The 23920-nt window shown below is 42.7% G+C and overlaps 1 protein-coding gene across 4 annotated transcripts in view; it reads right to left on the bottom strand.

Moving 5' to 3' along the window:
- Window positions 1-23920, bottom strand: part of SOX5 (SRY-box transcription factor 5) — a gene marked incomplete at its 5' end in the record, with an annotated part of 282823 nt that overhangs the window by 237023 nt on the left and 21880 nt on the right. For 2 of the 4 annotated variants that reach the window (XM_084206503.1, XM_084206502.1), the window contains one exon: window positions 7612-7843. In XM_084206503.1, the coding sequence (XP_084062629.1) occupies window positions 7612-7843 (232 nt within the window). Of the gene's footprint in view, window positions 1-7611; window positions 7844-23920 lie in introns of those variants that run through there. The other 2 variants (XM_084206504.1, XM_084206505.1) reach the window with 2 other exon arrangements.

Here is a 23920-nt window from a genome sequence, read left to right as displayed (position 1 = left end):
GCTGGTTTATCTAGTGATGCTAAACTAAGGGGATTCACCAGTCTGCTTCTCCCTTGCAAAGAGCAGAAATGCCTGATCTGATCCCACAGCTGCAACTAAACCAGACACAGAAACAAAGAACCTGAGGGTGTTAAAGAGAACCTGCAGCAAGGCTGGCCAAACCATTCAGACACGCTTGCTACCCCAGGCATACACGACACCCTTGACTTCAGAAAGTTTGTTTCCTCCATCTCACTGTCTTTCCAACACTTTGGAACACTGGTTGGTTCAGAGATGTTGCAGCACATCAGTCTCCTCCTGTGGGGAGGCCTCTGAACACATCTGAGGAGCTGACCCACCACTGGTAAATGTCCATTCCCAAGTGAACACATAATGAAATCTGCAGTCTGACTTGCCAAAAGTCCTCCTTCAGCCATGAATTTCTAGAGGAAATTCATAACTGTTTTATTACAGCAGAAAAGGAGGTGGTATTTCACTGATGTGCTGAAGACAAGAGGATGCAGGTAGCTCCATGAAAGGGAGAAAGCATCACTGGATGACATGGCACTTCAAAGGCCATTTTCATTCCCACTACAACCACCACTGCTTTTGGTGAATCTGAAAAAACATTAGCAGTGGGAAGAAAAATTAGAGAAAGCAAGCTGGCCTTGGCACAGCCTAATCCAACTGAATTTTGCATGACCTGAAAAATCACACTTGAAGAGACGGTGCAAAAACCATGATCACGTCACCTGTCCATTGCAAGGACAGAAAATCAAGAAATGCTTCCCATCCCAACTGCAGAGGGTAACTTCCCATGGACACAAACCTCTGACAGCGAGGGGAGAGACTGTGCAGCACAACTGTGAGCACTGAGTGTGGCAGGAGCTTCTGGCACTGCTCAGAGCCACTTTATAACCACAGGAATTCCTTGCAGCCCCGAAATTCAAGAAGCCATGACCAACACTTCACAATGCCTTTTAGGTTTGGTATATCTGTGCTAAGTAGAGCTGCATATCACAAACCAACCATCCCCTACTTTATTGACATTCTGTCCAAACAAATGGCTCAACACCCATTCTTGCTGTGCAACATCTTCATAAGAGCTATTTACTAGAAGGCTTTAGAATGGATTAAATAATAAAAATGACTAAGCTAAATATGACCACAAGCAGAGGAAGAAAATGGGCAAAGCAGAAAAAGGTTTTCAGAGGACAACTGAAAGCAGACAGGAACTGATAGAGTAAAGCTCCTCTTATAAGGCTGGAAACAGAGAAATCTGCACCTGCACTGAAAAGAAAAGGAGAAAGCCACACCAGCTGCTCAGAAGAAGTACCATGGGTATGAAAAGTGTGTGGAGCAACACAAAGCGCATGAGGAAACTGTTCTGGAAGTTCTAAAATGAATTAACAACTACTGAAGCAAAAATGAGTCAAGGTGGTGTCCAAAAGGAGGAGTTTGTGCTATGTAGGGGGCAAAACCTAATCAACTCAGGATTCCCACAGCCCTGCCTTGGGGAATATGTCAGATAGGAGTATGGAAGCCTGCTGTGCTGCTCTCCACTCTGATAACAGCTGCACTGATCCTGGGGCCAAAAGCTTCTCATGAGTGCAGCACCTTGGCCAAAGGACACACAGTCACTGAAAGGAAAAGCACAAGAATTTCAAACTACATTTCCCTGGACTTCTGTTTTCAGAACCATGGAGAATTGGGTGCTTCAGTGGCAGCAGAGTTTGTGTCTCACTACAGCACCAGAAAGACTCGCTGTCACCAAAAAAGGTGGAGTTTCAGAATAAATTTGGGCAGAGTGCCGCAGGGGATGGACCTGGACTGCAGGAACTCCACAAAGTCCACAGCTGTTGTGTGACTTCCAACGGGATGGAGACAGACCCCACCTGTGTGGTGTCACACACAGGGAGCGTCTGCTGGAAGCAAAAGCTGAATCAAGAAGTAGGAACATTTAAATGTAGTCTGGATTGCTGCTATCAACTGCTCCTGCAGTCCTAGTGGGGATTTCTCCATATCCTAGACATTAGCAGTGCTCCTCAAATTGATAGCACAGATTTGAAACAAAATTTTGAAGTTATCTCAACTTTGAAGTTGCTTAGAAAGATGACCACATTTTTTGCTTACATAGTTTTTTGATAGGGCATTTAATAGTTCTTTTCTTTTCCTCACAAGAGAGAGCATCTGGTTTGAGTATTCCTACCAAATGTGGGCTTTACAGTTCTACCTATCTCTTTTTTCTGCAGAATTTTTCAGCTACTCACTTGAATGAGATTTTGCAGGTATTTATGCTGTAAGTTTAAATGAAGACATTTTCCAGTATGAAGTCAATGAATTGATGCCTAGGCACATAATCACTTGCAAACAATGGACACATACAGTTCCCGGCACTTCCATAAAACAAAGGTGTTTACTTTTCTGTTGATTATTTTCTGCTTAACTGAATTCAAATGAATCCATTAAAAACATGACTGCTTCACAGTAAGATGGTCTTCAGCAAAAACAAACAACTGCTGTTTCCACTTCTCTTCATGGCCTTTAAAAACTACAGTCATCTGCTCCCTGTATTCCAGGCAATATATGTTAAAAGTCTGGTCTTGATTTGTCAGGTTATTGTTTTAAATGTAGTTTTAATCTTTCTGCTTGGGGATAGGGGAAAAAACCCAAAAGTTTTCTTAGTTCATTACTTATTTAATGTCCCTTTGGACCTTTCAAAGTCTGATCAAACGGGTCACCTCAAACTTCAGCAGGTGTTTCTGCTGGGAATAATGTATCCACCCTGGTCTTCCATGGCTCCAAGGGATGCAAAAGTCACTGTGTTAAAAGGGTGGTTCAATAAACACAGGGAGACTTCCAGAGAAGTGCACTGCTCCTGAATGGCCCCTGATCCCTGGCTCACCTGAAGAACGCAGGTGAGTGCGTTTGTGTGCCCCAGAACAGAGCTGCACCTGGAGCAGGACTCACAGGGTGGGACAGGAGGGAGAGCAGGGCTCAGGACAGGGGGGACACACAGGTCAGCCCAGCCTGAAGGCAGGATGCTTCTCAGGCAGACAGCAGAGTTACCCAGCTGTCATCAGCTGGCCCAGCAGAGCTGATCCTCGAGGACTGCACTAAACAGAGCAGGAGCATCTCCTGCAGCTCTTGGAGGGGCCCTGACTGCACTCCTTTCCATCTGCTCCCCTTCCTAACAGCCCACACTGGGACTCCCTGGAATGCTGCAAGGGTAAAGGCTGAGCCCTGCTAAAAGCCTAAAATCGTATCTGCAGAAACTGCTTCCATGAGCCACTCTTGTGATGACATTTATAATGCAGTGTTTGCAACAATGCAATTTCATCGTCTTATAAATATCAATTTGCCACTAAGAGAGGAGGGAAAGAACAGCAGACAAAGGCAAACTTACCACTGTTTCTGGTTTATTTTAATTGAACTAGTCCTGTTCAGCTAGGCCTATCTCTTACAAAAACAACAGTTTCTAGTTTAAACTGTGAAATTGTGTGCGTGTGTGTGTGTTGTAATTATGGTGCCTGCTAACAATTTCATACTGCCACACTGCACATATGGCTTCCAAGCTAGCTTTATCTGAATCTTTGTGAATCTATTCTCCATGCTATTAAACTGAGCACATTCCACATCGTTCAAAAGTAATTACACTTTTGTCTAGAGTGTAGGAGACTGCTCTCCCCAAACAATGAAATTCTCATTATGAGAGCTGGCACAGTAAAGGCACTGGTGTTCACAACACTGTGCATTGTATCATCACAATAACTTATCCTAAGCTTGATGCTCAAAGGTACACTGGAAATTAAAATTTCTCTAAAACCACTGTGAGGTTGTTTTTTTTTTTTTTTTAAATATGCATTCTTTAGCTCAGTATAATTAGAGTCCTATTTGACTTTTTAAAAAGCTATATGCATTCAGATTTCCATTCTCCTCGGAAGGTCTGAATAATAGCTGAGTGCTCCAGTGCTTGTTGTTCTGATCCACCACCATTCATATGCTGACAACTCCAGACCAACAGGTGAGGCACAGGCCAGGAGAGATGTGATAAGAGAATCCAAATGAAGCATTAAACAACCTTTTACTCGAACAAGTGGAGGAAAAGCACAAAGCAACGTGCTGGTAAGCTCTCTGACCAGCAGCACTGCCATTCTTAATATTATTCCCAAGTTACACAGGAGTAACTTCACTCACCACAGAAACACAACTGCTTTTAGTGTGAAGCAACAAAGTTACCGAACAGTGCACCAGAATATTTCCTGCCCATTTAAAGCACTATTGAAAATGAATTCCAAATCCCACTGAAAGTGCAGGACAAATGTGAGCTACCAGTCCAGTCATAGTCATCAGTTTGGAACAACCAGGGAACGGCAAAATTATGGCTTACCACTGTGACCTTTTCTGCAGTACTTCTTTATTTTTTTTTTTCTTTAATCCCATCCTGCATTTCACTGATATTCTGTAGCTAAAAAGGATGGTCTGATTTAAACACACCATGCCTGTGGAATACTTTAATCAGTACTTTTAGCCTTGACATTTCTCATTTCCAGAATTTAGCGCACAGACACCATTGGTGAGATCAGTGGTCTTGAGAGTTGCAAAAGCAGACAAATAGAACATAAAGGCAGGCAAATAGAAACAAGTAAAACAAACCTTTGTAACTCAGATGAGCTAACAACTGTGCTCTCCAAATACTGTAGCCTTAATGGGTTTCTTCAGAAGAGCTATTGACTGATACTGTAATCCTCAAGTGTTTCCTGCAAAGCTCATGGCCTGCCACGAACGTCCTGAGGGGACTCTCAGATGTATTCCAGGTCAAACCATTTGCCTTTTATTCTCTACTGAGCAGTTGCTTTAAATCTGATAAATTATTGTTTCTTTTCTTATCAGGAGGAGAGCTTTCCTACTTGACATATCCAGTTTCTTCTATCAAGAGAAAGGCTGAGACAGCGTGACCCCTTGCCTTGGCTGAGGCTGGTGGAGACGTCCAGAGCAGACCTGGCCCAAGCCCCTGCTCGGGCAGGGCCACTGAGAGCCAGCCAGGACCATGGCCAGGTGACTTCTGAGTGCCTCTGAGGAGGGAGAGCCCCCCAGGCAAGCTGCTCCTAAGCCCAGCCACCCAAACCAGCATTTCCTGATGCTCACAGGGGCCCTCTGGTTCAGCCTGTGCCCACTGCACCAACCTTCCTCTGGCTGCACTCCCAGCATCCTCAGAAAATGAAAACTCCTCTTCATTTTGGTGGGAGGATAGGCTCTGCAGATTTTTGCCAATTTTGGTTAGGTTTAAAGATGTCCTTATAGGAATTGACCAAGAATTTTGAGCTGTCTCACTAGGTTATTACAACTTGGTAAAGTGCAATAGGGTAAACTTGCAGAAGGGTAAGCTGGGAAGTGTGAAGCTCCTGGAGCTTTATCAATAGAACTGTATCAGCCTGCAGCCTGTGGAGCTGTGTGCACACCTGCACACAACCTGGATCTGCTTCCCAGAGACGATAAAACAGCAGAAAGTCAATGGAAACAGTACAACAATGTCCTCTGCAATGTTAGAAAGTGAATGCCCTTTGGGGATGATTTTTGTCACTGCTAAGCACACAAACTGAAGTCATCTACATGTTACCCAGTGACTTCCCTCTGATAACTACACACCACTACAGCAGAGGGAGTGATTATGTCTGTTTTACTCATCTAGACTGATCACTTCCTTCCTTCTGGAGACACACAGGCCGCATCCTTTCTGAACTACCTGAGTGATGATTCACAACACAGCCCTCACTAAAATGGAGATATTACCAAAATGTTACATTCATACAGGCTGGCAGTGTTCTTAAATATGTATGAAGACAAAACTAGACCCTTACAGCCCCCCAAACGCTGCCTCAGGTAAGGCTGCAGTGCGTCACTGCTGCAGCAAAACTACCTAAAACACGCCATGATTCAGCACCTTGTAGGGTAAAAAGAGAGAAAACACTTTACTGACATCACATTAAACACAACCTTCACAGCAGGAAGCTACACTAGATGATCAGCTGAACCTCTTGTTCTCAAAAACTACAATGACCAAGGAAGCAAAGGGGTTAGTTAAAATCAGTTAAAGAGCAGTCAAAGGTCACAGGGAGGTGTAGCTGAAATACTCCTGCTGGCTCCATAGAAAACAGTATGTTTTTATTTCATTAGGGTCTGATTCTTCACTACTGGTGCCATCACAAATTCATCTATTGACTTAAATGCTGTCAGAAACAATGCCTTATCTTCAAAACACTCTCTTAAAATAGGCCCCATTATAGCAAAGCCCATACATTAGTTACATACACTCCCATCCCACTGGCTGGAACTGCTACATTAATGAATTTCATCTCCATAAAACATAAGATAAAGGATGAGAAATAAACAAGCTCAAAAAAAAGATAATGACATTGTCTGCCCATGAGTAATTTCTCCAGTGATGTTCTTTCTCCATGTAAAGTTGCAATAACACAAACTGAAATTATGTATTCCAAAGCACTGCCTGAGCTTAAGCATTAGCCCAAAAAAGGAAGGGAAATGGATCAGGATCAATGAGTTATTCTGTCTAGGAGAGCAGCTTCAGTGAATATCCAGTGACTTGGTCCTATGAGAAATAATAATCCCTAAGGCTTTTTACTTAGGGCTTGTTACATATGCATAATGAGCTGTAAGGGCTTAAATACCACTGTGGAGCTCTTGCAGGCTTTTATGAGAATACACTATCACCTATTTTGCAATGCCTTTTTAAAAGCCTTCAAATATGCAGGTCCACTCATTATCTTCCCTTCCAGTGAAATTACCAGTGCCCTAGTGGAGGTGGGGGACCGGCAGAAAAGTTACAGCCAATTTGTAAATAGGCAAGAGCTCTGTGCTGACAACAGAGCTCTGTGCAAGTGCCTCGGGGCTGGGGGCCTTTCCCTGCCCCTTTCAGCCTTTCTGGAAATGTATCAGTGCTCCATGGGAAGGGCCCAAACGCAGAACAGGGACACTGCAATACCAGCAAGGAACAGGGCATTGTTTTGCCTTCTTTAAGACACAGCCAGTTCTGGGCTTCCCCTGGAATGCTGCCTGCCATGGATGGAGTGCTCAGAGTCAGCTCTAGAGTGGAACCTCACAAGCCAAAAAGCAGTGAGTGAGCTGATTTGATTTCATCAGCACGGTAAATTTTATTGTGGGTATCTGTGACGTGAATCACACATCAGATGTGAGTTCTTAGGTCATCAGAATTCAGTTTTTTGGGTTTTTTTTGCCCTTTCTACAGTCTCTCGTGCTTTACTGTTGCACAAACTTGGCACCAGGGTGATGTTTCAGACTCCATGCCAAACGTGACTCTCACTTGCAGCGCTCCAAACCTGTTTGCCGCTTGCTGAACACTTCCAACTCACACCAGCGCAGCGAGCCCATTTCCAGCACCCTCAAGGCCACCAGGCAAAGGTGAGGAGGAGGCTGCACTGGGAGGGATGAGGGGAGGGCAGGGGCAGCCCAGCAGGGCAGAGCTGCCCGGGGTGAGGATGCTCTGTACGCGGCCGAGCCCCGCACGCCCCACCGAGGGCAGCTGCGGGCGCCGAACGCTGCCCGGGCAGAACTCAGGAGGGAGGTAAGCACAAGAGAGCAAAGCAAACCTACCATTGTGTTGTGCTGGGAAGTGGGAGTCCTATGGCCACAGTTCTCCTGCGTCAGCAGAGAAACTGGCTGAAATTCCTCAGAGTGAGGCTTGTTGGGAAAACTCACATGCAAGGGAAGGTGAAAGGCTGGGAGCCCGTCACTCTCCTCTTCTCCCACTTTCTGTCTGCTTGTCACCATGGCTACCTCTCCATCTGCTTCCCCATACGGAGAGGCTGGTCGCTTGGAAGACATCCTGGAAGGAACAAAAGAGGAGAAAATAATGAAACCTCCAAATAAATCCTTAATGCCGTCATTGTGTGGTTAGGGGCCATTGTAACAGAAATGCCTTTTTTGTGCTGGCAGAGAGCAGGAAACCATCCAAATACCACTGCAAAGCACACACAATTGGGAACAATGGCCAAGCAGGTAGCAACAGAACAGTGCCTTGTTTGTTGTGAGAATAATACGCTAATATAGCGCTCTCTTGTATTCTGGCTTCTCAAACATGAAAATTCACCTAAGACTGCATAATGAAATGCAATTCCTTTTAAAAAATACCCATCTAGTTTTGCATTTGCAAGGGACTCTATGAAGATAGAATGTCTCCCGATACGAGCTATTGTCAACCTGGCTTTTAAGGAATAATCATCTGCATCTCATTATCAACCACAACTGATAAAAAAAATAAAGTAAAATAAAATACGGTACAATAAAAGAACTTGCTAGCGGGCCAAAACGTCTGTGTTTACAAAATTTCACCCATGTGAGCAACTGAGTGCTCCACTCATGTTGCAAGGATCTTTCCAGGTTTGCAGATCTGGAATAGTTAAGCAATTAAACACTTGGACATTAATAATCTAAGGTTTTTGACAACATAAAGTCAGGGCTTTGAATGAAGGTCAGGATTGAATGAAGATCTGCTATCAAATCTTTCTAGCTATCTATCAAATTCCTCCTATCCACATATAGCCAGATCAGAAAAAAAACCCTCATGAAAATGTAATTTATATCTGTACCTACAGAAAAAAGGATACATAAGGAAGATACCTAGAACACACATTGTAAAACCACATAATGATTTGAAATTCAGGCCTACATTGTGAACTATTGATTTGAGATTCAAGCCTACATTGTGAGGTTTTTGATAATGTCTGAGAGAACATGCTTATCTTCAACTTTTAGAAGCACTGAAAGAAACCTAAATCATGGGCAAATTCAAGTATCATTCAAGAGAAGCACCACTAAAAATCTTACAGAGCCCAAAACGCTTCCCGCTTGGTCTCCAAAACAGAGGGGGGTACAGTGAAGTCTTAAAACACAGACAAATTCTGGGACTAATTACGGCAACCTCGCTCATGAAAATCAGGGTATGTCCAGGGATGGCCCTCGGGGCTAACAGGGGCATCTGCAAGGAGCAGAACGAGGAGAAATCCTCCAGGCACAGCCAAAAGAAGAAAGGAAAAACAGGGAAATGTTTCACAGGGAAAAAAAAATAAATAAAGTTATAAATGAGGAAACTGAAGACTACTTGTGCGCAAAAGTTAAAAAAAGGGCTGAAGTAATATTGCTCCTCCTCAAAAACCTCGCATTTGTGATTCTCCTGACCCCATTTTTCATTCTCCCCTCCCCAGCTAAAGGGCTGCCCTTGAGGAGCCCAGCAGCCCCTGAGCCGTGTGTGGGGCTGCTGTGAGGTGGAGCATGTCCACAGGATTTGGCATATTGAGCACGGAATGGTTCTCAGCAGCACTCAACTGGGTCTGAAAACAAACAGCGACTTTAAACAGCCCTTTGTTAAGACTTATTTTGCTTCTAATGATCTCATTTTGAGGCTTGCCTCCTGAGCCAAGTTAGATTATATTAAAAAAAAAAAAAAAAGAAGGAAAAAACCCAGAAAAACCAACAACAAAAACTCAGACAAAAAAAATCCCTACCAGAACCTACATGCAGCTGCACATTGCCTGTTCTGAACAGCACCTATTGCCAGTGCTCAGAGAACCAATCTGTATTTTCTATTAATGTCTGCCTTAGTCCAACAGACTAACACTTCATACATCCTACCTGAATTCTGTCTTCTAGGCTTTCCCACCTACGTGTCTGCAGCAAAGCATATGCACAAAGACAGAGATCACCAGATAGACTCTTACTGGCAGTTTGCTACTAGCCCACTGAATTCAGCATTTTACAGCTATGTTTGATGTGACAGATCTCAAACCCTTCTGCAGAAACCACACAGCTCCCTCCTAAAGTTAATGTGAATTATTCATATTTTGCACTGTACTGCACCAAGATCGACATTTGCTACTGAATTTAAGTTTTTTGGTTACTCATTTTAACAGTACTTTAATAGAAGCCTGAGCATTTACAAAATCTCTCTGAAAATCAGCACTAAGCAGTCGTCTCAGTTTTGGCAAACAAAAAGGGACGGACACAAGATCATTACTCAATTATTCCACAGTAATTTTCTATACTTTAGAACATTTATATTTGATAAAATGACTGAAAATATTGTAAGCCTCGCACAAAAGTCTCCACTGCAATTCACTCTGACAATTACAGAGAGAGAGGATGCCTTGCTTTGTATTGATGATTTGGATTTTATATTATATACTCAAACTGTGTCAAGAACTCCTACTGCTGTTAACCTAGAATAACACAGATTCTGTCACATTGCTTCACAAGGAAACTTTGAACATCACGCTGAAATAAAGCTCTTCTGTTAACTTGAGATGTGAATATAGAGTTTCAGATCATCTTCCCCTGCTTGTCACTGTTCCCAACAGGGATGAAATAATTTTCTGCAGGGAATTTATATAAACAGACAACAAAGATGATAGAGGTGTCCACCTCCATGCACTTGCAACAACAGAGATTATTTTGCTTTTAATCTAAAATGAAAACCTACAGGTTGGATTGTACCAAACTAAAGTGAAAGCAGAAAGGGCAGAAGAAACTTTTCCTTTTGTCTCTAATACATCCAGTTTAAATTAAAAGCCATGTGCCCATCACCATCCTGGAAGACTAACAAATCACTCAAATGTCTAAGGCAGCAAAGCTGAGGCTTTAATCTGTGTTAGTCTTCTGAGAACACCCAAAGAAATGGACACACAAACCTGGCAGCTCAGACATCAAATGCAATTTGTGTTCAGACAGCTCTGTCCACAGCCAGCCTGAGTCAGGCAAAAATTAGGTTCACAGAAATTTCTTACTCCTTATGAGCATCTGGGAAATATCCACAAGAAAATGGAAGATTTTAATAAATAAATTAATAGATCCACATCTATTTTTTGAAATGTCTTCCTAAAGGATAATAACTGTCAAAGTCTGTAGTAGCAAAGGATCAAATCTGCGAGAGGTTCCCAATTAGAAAACACGAAACCAGAATAAGTCATCTACAAGCGTCTTTCATCATCTCTACAGCTTGATTGGTTCACTCCCCAAATTTGGTATGCCCCCACATCACGCATCCCCTAATGATTTCCATAAATCTGGTTTATCCTACGGAGCTAATACCAGCTCTTAACAGATTCCACATCTGAGATGCAAGCAGAGTTCCCACCACGAACAACAGGGAAAGGGAAACAGCTAAATTCTGAGCAGCAACATTATCTGAAACTGAGCTCCTTTGAACAGATCTAGATCTAGTGAAGTCCTATCCCATCCTAACAAAGGGCTGCAAACATCCTGGATCTGCCCTCAGTGATAACACAGCAGTTCACAGCTCACAGGACTTCAAGATCCTTTCCTCAAATTTAAATTTGGAACGGTTTTCAATTACATCACTCCGAAAGAAGATTTACAATGGAACAGGAAGCACCAATTTATGGATAGGATTTAAAATAAACACCCCAAAATCCTAAGATGTAACTCTCAAAAGTACAAAAGCAATACAGCACACCAGATTCCAAATGTAAAAGGTGTCACTGCAGATGAAATCTGTTGCAACTTCATTGTTTCAAGAAGAATTGCATTTTGAAATGCCATTAATCATTTCTGGTGAATACAAAAACAGGCAGGTGGCAATTTTTTAGAGAACCTAAATCTGCAAAGTTCTGATGCACAGGGACACAGGCTGTACCCAGACCATTCCACAGACACACTGGAATTATGAAACTCCATATTTGATTTTATCAGTACTTCAGATGGAACTGAAGATTTAACTCCGGTGATGAATTCAAATTTGATACTGTTCCTTGCAAAGAGACCTGTTTTCAGAAAGGCTTCTTAATATGCAGAAACTGCAGTTAAAAAACCCAAACATTCTTTTTGTTCAATTTTCATTAAATTAATGCTTTTCCTGGTAGGAAGAATTTTTTTTTCGGGGAAGTAAAAACCTCATTGTTCTAACTCACTCTTATCCAACAAATATTTTATGTGATTCACATTACAACAGTTTCTCCAAATATTTCTTTATGCCCTTCAATTTGTAACAGACTCTTTGTAGGCTTAAATTGATACCCTGTGTCTATTGATCTCCGAGTTTTTGCATCGACTTCAGCATGGCTGGATTTTCCCACTGGAGCAAGTAAGAGCTACACTACATCCACATCAATTGTTTCCTACACTTATTGGTTCCATCCAAATAATTTCAGGCTGCTAAATATGACTATTTTTCTTGTTTGCTGTTTCCCTTGGATTCAGTGTCTCACAAAAGTGATCTTTCCATAGCTATATTTTTTTTATTATTACTATTTTTAACAGAACCTCACTTAAGGGTGCCCCACTACATCTCCATTTGTTCATTGGTTTCAGCTCATTTCATCCATGATTGTACTCCCAAAATAAATCTGAAGTGGTGTTCAGTACTCAAGGAGATAGTGCCCTCTAGCACACAACCTGCATCCTTTCCAACTCGATTGTCCGTGCCATAAAATTTAATAAATTTTGTGTCATAAAACTCTAATCTTGTTACATTAAGCAAAATACCTCAGAAACATTTCAGATACCTACAAAAGCTTTTGGAGAAGGGGCTTATCCATGTCTTCAAAAGTGTCAAACACAGATGTGTCAGGAGAAAAAGATATGAGGCCATAAATCTTAACTTGTTGGGAGTTAATTAAGGGATTCATCAATCACTGCACAGCTCACCCCGTACACACACAGGCAAAATCCCGTCACAGCAATCACACAACCCACAGCAATCCACAGGTTAAAAACTCCCCAAGCCCCTCTGTTCTGACTATTTATAAATGACTTTCTATAATCTAGCATTAAGACCTGTAATTATAAACCAGCATTAAAACAGGCCTGCAAAGTTACGGATAATTATAGCTGGTGCACTTTTTAAAGAAATAAAAAGCTTTTCCATTCAAACACGGGCTTTGCCTCTCTGACAGCTCCAAGTCCAGAGGATGCAGAAAGATGACTTAAACTGTATGTCAGAACTCTGACTGTGCAAGGCTCTCTTTTGCCCCTTATCAAGAGAGGCACTGTTGTTTTCTCACCGTAACCAGGCGTGACTGCAGCGGCACGGCCAGCTCTGAACCAGCATGGGAGCGTCACCTCCGAGCTCCTGGCTGCCACAAACCCTCCTGGGGCTTTCTCGTGGCCAGAGTTTAAAGCCCTCAGCCCTGAGGGTCAGGGATGGGAGCAGAGGATGAGGAGCAGAGCAGCACCAGCCCAGCACCAGGAATTTGCTCCTGAACACGGCCCGAGTCCAAATCAAACACCGAGTGCTGAACCAGTCCAAAAACCTCACTGGGACTCAGTCTGCCTCTCTGCAGGGGTATTTACCTCGAATTACAGTCCTCCTTGGAAAGCTGCAGACTGCATTTCCACAGGAAATAATGATGATTACAGACAGCAGCCCTGCTACATATATCGATGTATAACCATACACACACACACATAGATGCACAAACACGGGCTTGTACAAAATGTCAGCAATGCATCTGCCTCCTCCCTGACCACGTTTAATGCTAATAGAACACTTCTTCCCAGGTTCACTGGAACTATGATCTCTCCTTCCACACAGCCCTGCCAAGAGGTGCCAGTTGACACTAACAATGGTTTCCATTCTGTTTTAGCCCCAAAGTAATTCATTATTTATGTACACTGAATAACTAGTACCTCTAAAAAAACCAACTCTATTCATTTTGACAAGATTACTTGTGTAATAAGGTATTACTCAACATGAGTAAGGGTGGCAGACTCCCACACACTGTCCCACTGGGAACTGCAAGCCTGACTTGTTTCTACACATACCACTAAAAACAGACTTCATTTGGCAATATCTTTGAGTCATTTACAGCCTGGTTTGGAATTCTTCACTGAAGTAATTCCACAATTAAAAAAAAAAAAAACCACCAAGAAAAAGAAGTCCAAAATCTGCTAATCAGTAAAAACTGAGCATGAAACGTGCTCTGATCTGTCACTCACACTGAGGTAGGATAATCTGCTAATTATTACTTTCCAGGATCATATCAATCAGTTACCTTTTAAAGCACACCTATGCTACGAATCACTCGTGTTACTCAAAGGGGATTTTGGTGAACAAGTCGACTTTGTTAACACAAACCCAGATCACTACAGCATCACCTGAGTAATATTTCTGTGCACCTGCCTATTATTAGAGCTGCCACAAGAAATCCTATGCTTAGGGGCACCCCATAATTTCCATTTCACCCAGCCCACCTTCTCCCTTTGGCTTTCCAGATTTCCTCTCTGCATGGGGTAACTTGAACAATTTTGGACAGTGCTCCAGTTTAGAGAATTCTGAATATAAAATGGGATGGGAATATGTTATTCCCAATCCATTTTAAATTTTAGTGTAATATCAGCAGCCCAGCTCATAAACTGATATTCCACATACTGTGGAAACTGGTTTTTGAGAAAAGCTAGTGCTCCAAGTTCCAGTGGTAAATAAATGGCTTCAATTTGACCCGATTGGATTCTGTCAAATACTAAAGTTGGTATGTGTCCTTGAAAAAAAAGTTAACAAAGCCCTTTTTTTATTAGAAAAATGAAAAAAAAAATCAAAAACCACTTTCTAAAAATTCTATGCCATCCACCGAAATTTTATCATCCCCATTTTCTTGCACTTGCAAGGAATTTATGTACCAAAAAAACCAATGTAAAATCAAGTCTAGTAAAAATCCATTTTCAAAAAAAAGTTCATGCTGAACATTCCCACCATGGGCTACACAAAGCTTTTCAGGGACTTTTTGAAGCAGGTAACTGGGAAAGACTGCATGAGCAAGTTTTTAGTGAAATACTGCGGCCTGAAAGAAAGCAGCCTTCAACCCAAACAGAATTTGGGAGGTCATGAACACACTCCTATCTGCTGTATCACTGTATAGAACATTACCTATGGAAGGTCATGAACACACTCCTATCTGCTGTATCACTGTACAGAATATTACCTATGGAAGGTCATGAACACACTCCTATCTGCTGTATCACTGTACAGAATATTACCTATGGAAGGCCATGAACACACTCCTATCTGCTGTATCACTGTAAGCAATGTTACCTATGGAAGGACATGAACACACTCCTATCTGCTGTATCACTGTATAGAATATTACCTATGGAAGGACATGAACACACTCCTATCTGCTGTATCACTGTAAGCAATGTTACCTATGGAAGGACATGAACACACTCCTATCTGCTGTATCACTGTATAGAATATTACCTATGGAAGGCCATGAACACACTCCTATCTGCTGTATCACTGTAAGCAATGTTACCTATGGAAGGTCATGAACACACTCCTATCTGCTATATCACTGTATAGAACATTACCTATGGAAGGCCATGAACACACTCCTATCTGCTGTATCGCTGTAAGCAATGTTACCTATGGAAGGTCATGAACACACTCCTATCTGCTGTATCACTGTAAGCAATGTTACCTAATTCCTCCATGGATCTCACAGAGACACTGGTGTGTGCTGAGCAGGAGCATCCAGCAGCTCACCCAGGGACACTCTCTCAAAGTCAGCTTCAGAGGAGAACCCGTGTTCTCCTGAGTTTTGTTTGGCGCCTTCCAACTCCATCACCCCTCTGTCTTTCACTCATCTGCATTATCAGCCAAAAGAGCCAAAAATCCAGGAAAATGTTTTTAAACCAGGACGAGGTTTCAGCTCCTGAGAAGTGTGATTCTAAGGGATGAAACTGCAAAAGCTGTGAGTTTGGAGCACTTGTCCAAGGCAGGAGAGGCACGTGGTGGTGGCGGCGAGCGCACGGCGGCGGCGCCGCGGTGTCAGGGACGATCAGCGTCCACCAGCACAAACCCCGAAACAGCAGGATGCAGTCGCTGATGTTTCAAGCAAACTGAGCCTGATCACTGGCTTCTTTCATGCAAAAGACTCTGCTTGGATGATTTTGAATTAAATCCACAAGCTCATTTATTTTCCAGTGCATCCTCAAATTAACTCTGGCTTCCTCTCCTTCCAGCCCCCAACCTTTCAGAAAAGTACCCAGACTCTTCAGCTCCTCATACATCTTGCTTTTTCGTTATTTATTTATTTATTATCCTTTTTTATTATGATGTAAAATTTGTCATCATGCCACCACAAAAATAGCAGAGCTTTGCTTTTTTCATGTAAAGTTTTAGGAACGGCTGGCCGCTGAAAGCACCACCTCAATCACTGCGAGATTAGGGAATCACCACTCCTCTGCCTGCTGAACTACAAAGAGGATCTAGTCAAATAATTAGAAATTCCAAGCCTTGAGATTTCACTCTACAAACTAATACCTGAAAATGACAGGAAAGTCGTCAGTCCTGCCGCAGACACTGAGTGGGAGACACAAGGAACACACACATCACACACAGACATGCACACCTAATTCCCACAGAGAAATGAAGGCAAGGACTTGAAACTGCTTAAAATTATGACTATTATGATTGACTTATTACGTAGAAATTTGAGGAAGATGGGCTCATTTTGAAAAGTTAGTAAATATTAAAACTTTTGCATTCTCGTTCATTCGCAGTATTTGTCTAATCAAGCTGACACAAGTTTTTCTTCAGGCATTGTTAAATGATTAATTAATTTCAGCAGAATCAACATTAATAACAAGAATTCTCCCCCAAAAGATGCCCAGACTTCAGTGTGAGGAGCCATTATTCTGACTGAGATCTGGGTAGAATATGGCACAGCTTTCCCCCTCCTCCACCACGCCAGGGTCTGATGTGAGTGCCAAGCAAACACTGAGCTTCAGCCCCCTCTCCTTTCCCCTTTCTTTATTTAAATTCTAAACTCAACAAATGCACTTGAACTATTTTCTAAGCAACATTTCCTCTGCAGTGTGTGTGTAATCACAAATCAGAAACACAAATTTTTAGAAGTTTCTTTATTTTCCCCTTCACTTTACTCTCAGTTTCCCTCCTGTTAAGTCCACAATAATAACTTTGTATTACACGTGTGGTTCCTTCCAGGATATCTACATATAACTACACTTATAAAATTATTTTCAAGGTACCCACTGGTGTTTACTCATCTGAATTTGCAGCATCATTCTACCTTATCATCTAACTCCTGCTCCAACCATCACTTGCATCCACATTTGCACCATGTCAGCACTTTGTAAAAAAAATTTAAAAAAAAGGAAAAAGGCAAAAACCCACCAGCACACATGAGCACATCCATCCACAGGTGTCCTGAACATTTCCTGGCTAAACTGATCATGCTACTAAAGTAGATAACCACTGGCAGCACAAACTTGCATCTCTTGAAATATTGGGCCTTTAATTAAGTTTAGTGGGAGCAGAGCTGAGGCCTCAGAGAAACCATTTGTACCTTTAAGAACTACACACAGTGAAATCAGTTCTGCATCTGTACGTGGTGGAGGGAGCTGTGAAAAAAAAATAAACTTTAGCAGAGCAATGTCTCTAATGGATGAAAACCTTTTCTTCCCAACAGGTTAATTCCAGCTGCCCAGAATTTTTATTATTCTTTTTTGTTCACATCCATGTGAGTCCTCCTCCCTTTCTGGAGGGTTTGTACATGGCAGGTGCATTCTTGGCCCAGGAACAAATAATCCTGGAGACCCCAAGAAATAAAAATCAAACTGAACTTGAAGATTAAATCACAGGGAATAAATACATCACTGCCTTTCCATTATGCTAAAAAAACACCAACACCAAAAAAGAAAAAAAAAAAAAAAAAGTTGAACATTTATAACGTACAAGCAATTTGAGGTAGGATTTTCAAAGCTGAAAAGAGATTGTTCCAAAGCCCAGATGTTGCTTTTCAGAAACTAGTGAAAATTGCTGCCTCAGAAAATTACTCTGAAATACCAATAGAGTAAAACAAAAATTGTTCAAATAAAAATAATTCTACTCAGATGTTCTGCTGTTCCAAGAGAAAAAATGAACTTTTTTCAAGTGTTCAGGTGGTTTTCCATTCCTATCTCCGACTTCAGAGGCACGGATCATCTCTGGCCCAGCAAATGAGGGGTGGAACAGGAGAAACGCCTGGCACGGTGTGCGGGCTCCTGCCTCACTGGCTGCGCACCCTGCGCTGTGGCTCTGCCTCTGCCAGCTCAGGGCTGCCGTGCTCCTTCCAGGTTTGATCAGAAAAACATCAGAATTAAAGACCCACGTTAGAAACGGGCATGGTGCGATCACACAGCGGCTCAGCCAAGCAGGGCTGTACAAGCCCCTCTCCCAGCTGTAATTCCCTGATTTCTGAGCATCCAGGGTTCATTTCCAGCACTCCTGCACACTGTCAGAACCTGCCTGCACATGCTAGCACATTTCCTCATGCAGGTACATGGACTGACATCAGTGCCTGAAAGCTGCATTTTTACTTTCTTTGTTTTAAGAGACACCTGTAAACTTGCAAGAGAAAAGAACAATCATAACCAGCTGATAATTACCCAGCTTTTCAAACTAACTCCAGACACTGCTGGAGCTGCTAGGTAAGAAAAACACAGCTCTGAGTCATGTCACTAACACACGTCTGTCCCTGCACAAGCAAATGCATGTTGGCAGGCGAGGTAAAAACAAACCAACAAACAGGATAATGGGAGACCCCTCTGAAAATGGGAGACTGCCCTTGTGAACCCTCAGAACCATAAAGGGCTTCCAATACTCCTCCAGAAAGGCTGCAGTGGCAGGCACAGCAGCACCACTGCCAGAAGTGGTCCACCTAAAAAAGCTTTGGAAGCTGTGGAGTGGGGTAGGGAGGAGAACAAGCCTGAAGGGAAACCTCCATCCCCCAAGGAAACTCTCAGGAACCTCCATCCCCCCAAGGAAACTCTCAGGAACCTCCATCCTCCCAAGGAAACTCTCAGGCACATCCTGCCCTCCAAGGAAACTCAGAGGCTGCTGCTCCCCTTTGGAGGTTTTCTCCCAAACCTGCCCTACCCCAGGACAGCTGGCTAACATGCTGACCACTGACTGAGCCTGCAAGGATAAAGAAGCCTTGATGGAGAGAAGTAATCATCCATTGTGTTTGTTTATTTTACCTCCTCCACCACACACTGGAACCTTTTTTGTTTTTTCCATTACCAAAACCATCCCCCACTGAGAGGCCTTTGTGATCCACAAGGGGCAGAGCCCCTCTTTCTTAACACTGGCAAATTTATGTAGGAAGATTCATTCAAACACATCTTCAAATAAACATTTGACTCTTCCCCTCCATCACGCTCTCCACACACTGCCTTCAAACAGACCTAAAAATCACCATTAAAAAGCTCTTGCTTGCCACTGCTTTTACTGAGAAGTGTTAGAACAATTTAGCAGTCCAAGGCACATATTGCCATGGAAGTCCGACTTCAGATGACAGCAAGGGCCTCTGAAAAGAATAAACACACTTTGCAGTAAAGTAAACCTGGCTGCCACTGCCATGGCAAGGGTAGAACAGCTTTCCTGAAAAGACTTCTTCTACCAAAACCCCTCTGCCTGCTGGGGATGCACTCAATTACACGAGAAGTGAATCTGAATCCAGATGTTCAGATCTGAGACCCAAGCCAGAAGGCCCATGAGGAAAGTGACCACTGCATGGGAAATGAGGCATGCCAAAGGCACCACTGCCCCCAGGAGAAGGAGGATTCTGCATTCCTTCAGGCAGAAGGTGCTGAGCATCTCAGAAAATTCACTTATTTCTTAACCAAAAAGGAACAACAAACTTCCTTACTTCCCACGTTTTTTTGTTCCTTCTACACTCCCCGCACATATATCAATTTCTGGTTTTCCTGCATGAGCTACATGGATTTGGTATGCAAAATTCAGGCATGTAAAAATGCAGACCATTTTTACGTACCTGAATTGTATGTAAAAAGGGCAACAGAAAGCCTTGTGATCTATCTGAAAGCAACTCCAGAAAGAAAACTTCTGTACTGGAGGATGCCTGTGGCCACTCTGTGGCTTAGCTGCAGCAGCCAGAGCAATTGATCAGGGATGATTATAGTCACAATAAGTTGGGCATGGAGAAAATTCCTGCATTCATCAGCACCATCCATTAACAAACACCCAGTATCACAGGCTAATGATAATCCAAGTTTTCAAGGTGAACAGCCACAACTGGCTACAAAACACAACAGGAAAGGTCCACTGTCCTGTTTGGTATTTAGAAAAGGTACTAAATAGTTTTGATTTGGGTAAGTGGTCACCTGGCAAGTTCCAGAGCAGCTGAATGAAACCTGGAGAAAGCACTGACTGCAATACCCAGAGGAATTGATTTCTGAAGGAGAGCAGGGCCTTTGCATGGATGATAGCCAAAGATGCACAAACACCGGAGCTCTGACCAGAGTGATGACACTGAATGCTCCTGTGCCAGGAGGGACCAGAGCTCTGACCAGGCTGATGACACTGAATGCCTCCTGTGCCAGGAGGGACCAGAGCTCTGACCAGACTGATGACACTGAATGCTCCTGTGCCAGGAGGGACCAGAGCTCTGACCAGACTGATGACACTGAATGCCTCCTGTGCCAGGAGGGACCATGAAACAGGACTCAGCATCAGGAGTTCCTCAGACAGCAACGTCCCGTGTGCTCCCACATCATTTACTGAACCTTGCTGGCTCCCAGTTTGTCTGTTTTTACATAAGAGATAAGAATGTTCAACTGCCTTTATAAAATGCCCTGCCTGCTCAGATTCTCCTCTTTTAAAAGGAAACATTCTCCTGGTGATTGCTGCTTGCATTAATTACTTATATCACTGATTTACCCACTGGGTTTGTGGGCTCTGACACTTCAGTGATGACAAAAATTAACTTCTCTCAGCTACTGTGTTTTGAAACTGCAGAAGTAAGTTTCACAGAATCACACAATATTCTGAGTGGGAAGGGACCCACAAGGTTCATTGAGTCCAACTCTCAAGGAAGTTCCTTCGTGGAGTCCTGCCAATAGACTGTAATAATGTTTTGTTTCAATCTAATGACTATATTTACATTAAAATCTATTCAACCCTCTTTTCTTTTCCCGGTGGTGATAATTGAAACAAAACAACTCAACCAAAAAAAAAAAAAAGAAAAAACCTAACAAAAAAAAACCCCAAAACAAAAAACCCAAAACAAACAAAAAAACCCAAAAACAAAACCTTAACCAACCAAAAAAAAAAAACCAAAACAAAACAAAAAAAAAACCCCACCAAAAAAGCCAAACCAAAAACCGAAACCAAAATAAAACAAAAAACCCAAACAAAAACAAAAAACCAACTAAACAAACAAAAACCAAGCAAACAAACAAAAAACCAACCAAACAAAAAAGAACCAAACAAAAAAAAACTCTAAACAAGCAAAAACCCCTAAACCCAGCCTTTATCAGGAGAATGTCACTGCCTCCTGTTCCCCAGTGCCCAGTTTCCCTGGCTGGCATTTTCAGCAGCCTGGAAACCCCTCCCCTGTAAGAGCCCCTCAGATGTACAAAGATTTTTACTGTTCTCCTCTCTTCTCCCTCACCCTCCATCCCCGTGCTTGCTTTCCAGGGGATGATCAGAAAGTGCAGCTCTCACCAAGCTGCTGACTTCACTCTACCTCCTTCCCACCCCACATGACAGCAAGATAAAGCACAAGCCCGATTTGCAAAGATATTGAAGTGCCAAAACCATAGTTTGCCTTGCTGCTAAGAAAATCTCAAATATTAAGGTATTAAGATACCTCTAGATTTCTGAAAATCTGACTGGGAGCCCATCTCTGGCTCCAAGCACCTTCCCAGATCTATAAACTCATCTTACTCCTCTTCTCTCTTGTACCCAATTTACTAGCAAACATTCCATACTTGCACTACCCCTTTCATCATCCTTAAAAGCACTTACAAATACTAATTACTCTTCACATATCCCTTCTCCTGTGAAGTAAATCAGGATTATTATCCCCTCTGAAGTAAATACAGATTACTAACTCCTCTTTCCAGTCTGAGGAGATACAGAAGGGGGCCTCAAGTGGTCTGAACAGCACAAAGTACAGAGGAACTACTGAAGACAGACTGACACAGAAGTTCCCCATCCCGTGCTCAGGCTGTGACAATCTAAATCTCACCCATCTATTTGCAAATGATACTCTCAGCCCAATTGTTCCTCTGTGCTGGCTGATGATCAAATATTTAATGCATGCCATAAAATGAAAATATGAACTCGACAGCAGTGCCTCTTATTTGTCATGCCCCATTACTCAGACAGGGTGGTAACGTGCCCACGTGACAGTTCTCAATTTTATTATAGGCTCTATTTGCTCACTCACTTAAGATGTTTAAAGAAGAGTTGTATGGATTATCAGGCAGGCTGAAAAGTTCAGTTCAGAGCTCTTCAAACATATTCATTTTCATCTTATTAGCACAAGTAAAGTAAAAGCCTTAGGCAGGTAATTTACCATCCAGTTTATCCAAAGGGACTTCTAAAGGAAAAGTCAACCTTTGTAAATTGTTGGTGATAATCTCCAAATTGATCATTAATTATCAGCTGCTACTAAGCGTTTCTTCCATCAGCAGCGCTGTGAAAATAATAGATTTCTCAGAAAATCTGCCATTGTTGTCACTGCCACCTGTGCAATCAGCCCTGATTAAACCCAGCCAAGTTCCAGGGCAGGCAGCTGCCTTGCTAAGGGAATTCTGTCCAGCCACTGCATTTTCCAGGCAGCTTAAAAATTAGTTATCCACCAAAGGGAAAGCATTTCTTACTAATGGTATATTTTACATTCTTTACCTTCCCATGTACAGTAGCAGCTACAATTAATTTAAAGCCATTCAACTGTGCTCAACAAAGAGCAAATTGTTTGGTGCTGCCAAAGCCAAGCTGACACACACAAACTTCATCCTTCCCTCGGCAGTTCTGTGATTTTCTTCTACTGCAAGTCAATGCTTACAAGCTAACAGTAAAAATCTAGGAAAGACCATTCCAGACTTTGTCTGTGAAAATGAACCCTGGAGCAGACCAAGGGTTCCCCATCAAGGTCCTCATCACACAAGATCAGAGCAGGACCTTTCTGTGCCAGAGTCTGCTTGTCAAAATCCAGTTCAGCCTTGATGCAAACATTCTGAGAGCTGCTCTCCAGAACTGCTGAGTACACCCACTGAAGAGAGTTCTCAGAATTGGGAAATACAGCCACCAGAGTACAGCACCTGACATTCCACTAATTAAGTTTATCATTCCACTGATTAAGTTCCTGTTTTAATCCCCTTCCATGCACAGTCCCATGGATGTCACACACCTCTCACCTGCAGTGTGACCAAACACACCTGGCACACACACTTTAAAAACAACCAGGATCCCAAACAGGAGCACAACAAACTGCCAGCCTGACAACCATTTAATCATGTATTATCACACCAGAGTGAAAAGGAAGCAAAGAATTTAATAGCAGAGGGAAGATATAGGCAGGTAATGAGGTTTTTTAGAAATACAGTATCTGGCAATAGTATCCAGAAGAGGCTGCATGGTTACAGAGCACAGCAGCTTGCTTTAGCTTTAAGATGTTCTACAGGTGAAAACACCCTGAACCAGGTAAAATCACCCTGACCCAGGTGCTCTGACACCACCACGGGCTGTAGGTGTAACACAGCAGCAGCTGAAGCCTTTCACACCTGAGGATGGCAAAAATACAGGTAAAATATACAGGTAAAACCCTCCTGAATCAGGTAAGAATACCACCTGACCAGGTGCTCTGGCACCACCACGGGCTGCAGGTGTAAGGCAGCAGCAGCTGAAGCCCTGCACACCTGAGGATGGCAGTTCCAGCAGCACTGCAACACATCTCCCTGGTTTTGCACAAAATGCAGGCTAGTTCTACAGCTGGGCAACCACATCATCTTGGAAACACACACACACAGAGTGAGAGAGTTCTGCTCACATTTAACAGACTGACTGCTCCCTGGGTTCATGACCTCTGTCCACTGGCAACAACTCCACACTGAGCCCTGATAATTCCAAATGCAGCGGGATTAC

The sequence above is a fragment of the Fringilla coelebs genome (assembly GCF_963513975.1).
Source record: "Fringilla coelebs genome assembly, chromosome: 5".
Classification (NCBI taxonomy): domain Eukaryota; kingdom Metazoa; phylum Chordata; class Aves; order Passeriformes; family Fringillidae; genus Fringilla; species Fringilla coelebs.
This window is presented reverse-complemented; position numbering and strand designations above follow the sequence as displayed.